General features: G+C 33.7%; 1 protein-coding gene across 1 annotated transcript in view; it reads right to left on the reverse strand.

The window, feature by feature from the left end:
- The window catches only part of LOC105458049 (alpha-tocopherol transfer protein-like), an 11,383-nt gene extending 5,970 nt beyond the window's left edge, over window positions 1–5,413 (reverse strand). Inside the window, exon 1 of the mRNA XM_011703088.1 lies at window positions 5,161–5,413. Coding sequence (XP_011701390.1) covers window positions 5,161–5,380 — 220 coding nt within the window. The 5' untranslated portion in view covers window positions 5,381–5,413. The remainder of the gene's footprint in view (window positions 1–5,160) is intronic.
- Between the last annotated feature and the right edge of the window lie 1,475 nt (window positions 5,414–6,888).

A 6,888-nucleotide genomic window follows, 5' to 3' on the forward strand; every position in this document is an offset into this window, starting at 1 on the left:
TTTTTAAGTTATCGTGACCTCTTTTTGTGTGGCGAACAGCTGATCCTACCGTGTCATCATCTAATCGTGTGTTTCGCAGATGTTTCGCAGATGTTTCGCAGATTTCATAAGTAACGAATATTTTAAAGCGCGGGCTAACTTCGAGGTAGCGGCGATGCAATCGCCACAGTATAATCCCTATATTATTGTAAATTCAATCACACAGCAATCATACATATCCGAGGACACAATAATAATAATAATAATTTTATTGAAATGCGGTATAAATAAAAGAAGAAAAAGTGAGAATTAATACATAATAGAAAGGAAGATACACTTCAAAAGGTCAGCATGATGCTATTCTGAAGTCTAAACCTGACAAAAATTAAAAATAAAAACACAACTAAAAATATACATTAAAGCAAAAGCAATAGGTATACAATAATCGTGACAGTAAATAAATTGCTGGTACAACAATACAAGAAAAAGATAATGTATATTTATAGCTATATTAATCAAAAATGGTAATATTAATTTGAAGCTATTATTAGAAATAAGATATTGGGAAACAGCATATGAATAGCCGGTACGTGCGTGTTTCTTTTTTTATACAACGCAACAATGACGACTAATGATTCATCACCAGCTGATCATGCCTCTCTTATCTGTCAGAATCATCGGACTTTGTATCGTTCTGTCACGTTATCGAAATGTGCTTCCCGATACAAGGTACACAGTCAAACGCAGTATGTGTCACCATAATCAACAAAGTTGCGCTGTGTGGACTTTTGAATGAGACTGAACGATCGAAGACGAAGTAATCGGTGAATGAGGCTGGTTTGCAATTATTCATCATTAGGTCTGTGAACAGCATGTTAAATCCGTTAATTCTGACCATGGTGCTTTCGCACTCGTTCTTCCTCGTTCCACGCTCGTTACGACGGTCATCAGGATCGCTCCGGGGCGACTTTGCGTGCGAGGTCACGATGTCCGTTCTTAAAGCAATCGCCTCGGTGTTCCTTATTAGGGAAATTGCACGCGCGAGAGGGGGTCATCATTTATTCTCTATTTTTGGGTTTAAACAGATGCGCTCGTGTACACGAATGCACGATGCCGGAAACGGATGACGAATAATGCGACCGAGAACCGATTTGTTAGAACGACACGACGAACGGAATAAATACGCGGTCGGATAAAAATTCGCGGGTCCCGCGGTGGGTAATATCCGCATAGCGACGGATACCAAGTGTTGCCCAATTACCGAAATAAAAACAAGCGGTTATCTGAAGCTTATCGCGCAATCGAATGATCGCCCGGTCGAATTTATGGCGCGATAAGCGCGCGTTACGCGCGCCGTCAAGTTCAACATCTCGAGATACCGCGCGCGGCTTCGCGTAATCTCGAGATATTCGATTTCGGAGAGCAGGCGTCGAGTGCCGAAGGATTCTTCAAGAATCAATTTTATCGATGATGAAAGATCCTTATAATAGCGCATTCGAACGGCACGGAATATCACGTGTACACCTACTATTCTTTCACATGTACGAGGGTCAAGGTGCATTTCACTTGTGCATAGATCGCGTTATCAAAAGATTTCTTTATCTCCCGATGGCGCATGTATATATGTATGTACACGTAGGGACGGAGACTTTTGACTTTCCTGAATGTGGAAATACTTCATCCAAGCGGACGGAGGGAAGGGGGGGGGGTGCGGGATGGTTTATTTCAATAATATACAAATATTTTATTTCTTTTGTTGCATGCGCGAAGAATATTTTCTACGTATATTCTTCTTATTTTATTTCTTTCCATTTATTTTCTCTTTACAAATCTAAATCATGTTCTTTTTATCTCGACATTGCGCAGGAACTAGTCATGCAAATATTGTTTTTTGTTAAATCACTTCAAATGTCTTAAAATTTGTGAAAAATTAAAATACTTTTTTCCCAAATTCTGGATGTGGAATTTCACATCCACAGGAGCTTTAGGTATAGAAAGTTCCGTACCCTACGTAAGGGAGTCTCCGTTCTTAATGTACACAATAATAATATGTATTTTTAATATCTACATATACGTGCTTTTCTGTTGCTACGGACTATTCACGGTGCGTGATGTTTATTCAAAACAACTTTACATCAAATCATAAATAAAGTTATATAAAACGTAATACAGATTCATCATATATTCAGTTTTGAATATTCAGAAGGCAATCTGTTCGTTTTTTTTTTTTTTTTGCAAAAACGCGTGTTACGAATAAAACATTTTCCATCTTCTCTCGTATTTATTTTTTTTTATATGCAATTAAAACGCAAATGCGTTATAGAGAATTGCGCCTTCGTAGTTATTTCCGAGCGACTGACTTGAAACATGTAAACGTTTAGACTTTGAAGTGTTTTTGCGCCGGCCGAAGCTCGAAGTGCACGCGATGTGTCTTGTAACGATGTTGAAGTGCAGTTTTATAAATCGACGTCACGGTTTAAGGTTTAAGAAGTGCGATTTTATAATTCCAAGAAGATAAATCGTGGATGCCCCGCTGCGCGAGGAAAGATAAAAGGAATCGAGATTATCGGGGTGTCACAGCACTGACCTCAACGTTATCTCTCAATGCATCTATTCAGCGGCTCCAACCGTTCGAACAGTCTCGATAATTTTTGTCAGAGCAGCCATTAAATACAGAAAAATACAGAAACTCTTAATCCCTGAATGACTCGTTTCGTTTACATACGAAAGAATATACTTTATATACTTCAAGTAATTCTCCGCCTGACCAGTACTTTCCTCACTTAACGATGGACATTTTGCTGGTACAAAAAAAAAGTTGTTTAATTTAATAGCCTTCTATTCTACCACTTACTTACAATTAGACAAGTTCGATCATTTTACATGATAACGATTAGTCAACTTAAAATAAATCAATGTATGTAATAACGTAGTAATGAAAGATTGATCTTTGCAGATATAGCGAAGTTTTACACACGTGCACGCGAGTCCGACATTAAATCCTGTAAATTTTTCGGGATTACGTATCGCTGTTTATTATGCAAAGCTAAATAAGTCTATTCATAACTTTCAGAATGCATATAATGACCGTCGCCATTACGTCAGTGCAGACGAATATAAATTTCGATATCCTTACCGGTGGAAATCAGTTCATTTTAAAATGGCAATATTTGTGTATTGGATACATTTCTGAGCTCAGAAGGCTAATCTTTAATTTTGTGACAGTTTGTAACCGCTTATATGATTTATTAGCAAACACGCAAAAAATAGAATTCAAAAATATTTATATCCTTTTGCACGATGCACAAAAGAGCCTTAGAATTAATATAAAAAATATTTGTCTTTTCTTTCTTTAAATTTACAGTTATTCTCCACGTATCTTTTTATCGCAGTTGTAATTGTAACGAATTTTCAACTAACCGCAAAATTATAAACGGTTTCTTAAAATTACTAAATGGTAACGGAAATTTAAGGTATTGTAAAAAGTTGCGCAATGTACTCTGCGCAACTTTTGTCCAGTGCACTACTCAGCGGCTTGTGGAAACGATGTTCTTTCTCATCAAGCTCACGGATAGAGAAAGGTAAAAGCAAAGAGTAGTGATGATTTTAATATATATTGCTGTTAATATTATTTATCTTCTTGATATATAAATAATAAAATAATACGAGCGAAATATGTTTACTCAAATAACTAAGTACGTATAGATTATATACAATATTCTCAATGCATTAAAAGAGATTTAAAAAATTTTTTATTGGTTTATTTATTTTAACATATATGTATACAGATTATAATTACCTTGGCACTTAAATAATAAGATAATGTGAGCAAAGTATGTTTATGCAAACAATTGCGTACGTTGTTATATGATAATACTCAATATATCATAAATGTATAGTCAAAAAGTATGTACACTCCAATATAACTCTTTATAACTATAAATATACTTTATTACTAAAATTATACTTTATAAATATAAAGTATTTTTTAATTATACATTTGATATATTGAGCTTTATAACACACATCACGTATATATGCAGTTGTTTGCATAAACACACCTTGCTCATATTATCTCACTATTTATGTGTCAAGGTAATTATAATTTGCATATATGTTAAAATTAATAAACCGATAAACAATTTTTTCATTTTTTTTCAGTTACAGTTACTGCAAATTACTAAACTATAATGGAATTTTCAAAGACGTGTGACTAAAGCTTTATGCAGTTACTGCTTCTGAAATTTATATTCCCGTTTAGTAAATTTCAGAAACGATAACTCCATAAAGCTTTAGTCACACGTATCTGAAAATTCCCACAGAAATTTCTAACAGTGTATTTCTCTCTTTTTTATAAAAAATTATATATTTATAAAATATCCAAAAGAGATTTCTCCAGAACTAATTTTAAAATATTAATAATAATTTATATGAACTATTTACAAAACATTACTATTTAACGATATTTCAAGACACGGGGATAATCTGCAAACCGTAACTTGTCTAAAGAAAATACCCGTGGAAACTTCAAAGTGTTAATAATTTCCATGTTATAAAATATAGCGAAATCTTATAACTATGTAATTAATTATTAATTAATAAATTATTAAATTATTTTTAATTACGAGAATAATTTTATTGTAAATTATTCTTGTATATCAGAATAATTATACGGATATTATATAAACTATCTGAATTATTATTTAAAAAAGTGTAGTTTCCTACAAGAATCAATTAAAATAAATTTTTTTTTAAATATGAGTTACCACGCCAATTTGTTCTTTATCCTGATTGAGAACGATTTTGCGCGATAACCCAGTTTTAAAAAAATAAATTTATTTGATTTTTATGAAAATCGCAAGTTTAATAAAAAATTAAAATAATAAAAAAGAAGTAATAAATTAATATAAAAAATAGAAAAACTTGAATATTCTGTTAATAAAATTCGCTTTCTAAAGAGCATGAGCAAATTTGTAACAAAGGCGCATATTTCTTCTCTGAAATAAAAAAAGTTCAGAGTACAGTTTAGGTGCGCCAAAAGAAGTGCGCAATTTTATAATAACAATATTTTGATAATGAAAAAGCGAAGATTTTCTATTTTGCAAATTTGAAATAAAAACACTCGAATAAGTTTTACGTCCTACAGAATTAAATTGTGAAAAATGATAGGTTCACACCAACCTTGGAGGAGCTTCTTTAGGGTCTCAAGGCCCTTTTTTACATTCTCCTCGGTTTCCCTGAGTTCCTTCTCGGCCACGGCCCTGGCTTCGGGCCCGGGTGGATCCGTTTTGAGAACAAATAAAGACATGTTCACGATCTGCTTTTCTTTCTGTCCTGGTTCCTTTCTCGGTCCCGCGCTATTCTCAAACTGACTGAGCAACGCCGCCGGCAGGACAATCATCACTTATCTATCAGCCACCACCACCACCGAAGGAGAGTACCTCTTATGTGTCGTCCCCGAGACAATCTTTGACCGCTCAAAGTCCATCCCGGTATTCCGAGTCCACGTTTTCCGCGCTTCGACTATTCGAACGAGCACTGATTTCGTGCGCCGGTTGCCTGGGAGGCATCCACGTGGAAGAAGAGCTGTCCATTTGGCTTTGTTTATTAATTTTCCGGGTCACACCTCCAAAATAGTATCTTAATAGGCAACTCTTTGCTCCAGTGCTTGTATAATGGAATGTAAACTACGTGTCACTTGAGAAAATTGTTCACATTCTAAAGAAATATCGAGCTTGACCGATAAACACTCTTATCATCGGAGATCATGCGCGGCTTTTCTGTTTATCGAATCCGATCTAAAGACATGCCTAAGGCCGTAATCACACTGCGGGCTTGGTTGCAGTTGGAATTATATAATTGATTGTTGGAAATCAATCAATCAAAGCGAAGAAGTTCGTCGGTTAGGTTACAGATTTAAAAAATAAACTTGTCAGGTCTAAATTATGACTATTTACTCAATCGGCGAACTGCTTGATCGCTCTGATTGATTGATTTTCAACACTCAACCGTAACCCTAAAGTATCGTGCAATTTTTTTTTGTCAATTTTTTACGGCTTACTGCTACTGCGCACTGCGTAAATCATGTAAGAAAACCATAAGTAGTAAAACGTAAGCAGTAAGTAAATTAACAATTTTTTTATTTGCTACTGCTTACGTTATCACCTTACGTTCTCGACTAGAATTGACTGATTTGCTGACTGCTTAGATCAGCATCACAATCACACTACAGGTTGCGAGCTCGATTACAGCTATGCGGCGTCTACAATGAGACTTAAGATTTAAGATTTAAAAAAATTAATTGACCATATAATTAATTATTTTTTATTTCTTCTTACGTGAAGTAAATAATCAACTATGAATTTTCTTAAATCTTAAGTCTTAAGTTTCATTGTAGACACCGTATAGCTGCAATCGAATCCGCAACCTATAATGTGATTGTATGCTGACCTAAGCAATAAGCAAATCAGTCAATTCTAGTCGAGAATGTAAAGCGATAACGTAAGCAGTAACTAAAGATGAAAATGACTCAATCTGACGATAATTTATTTGGTAAATTACGATAAATGGTAAGGTAATTTTGGGGACTTAGTAAAATGGTAATTTAAAAAAAACTAAAATAAAGTTTTAAAGAACCATTTAGCATTAAGAATTATGAATAAACACTTTATTTAATTCATGTTTTACAGATCTGTAACAGATAAATCCTTATTTACTTTATATTAATTTATATTTATCACATTTTCGCGACTATTAGTATTTATATAAAATTTTTTATATAATAAAAAACACATAGAATTATAAAAACAAAATAAATTACTCTATTTTGATCTTTTTATAACTATAATTAATAATGCACCAGCACAACTAATATCGCAGAAAAAGTTTTATAGTTTTAATTAATAAAAT

Source organism: Wasmannia auropunctata, unplaced genomic scaffold (genome assembly GCF_000956235.1).
Source record: "Wasmannia auropunctata unplaced genomic scaffold, wasmannia.A_1.0 LD334722.1, whole genome shotgun sequence".
NCBI lineage: Eukaryota > Metazoa > Arthropoda > Insecta > Hymenoptera > Formicidae > Wasmannia > Wasmannia auropunctata.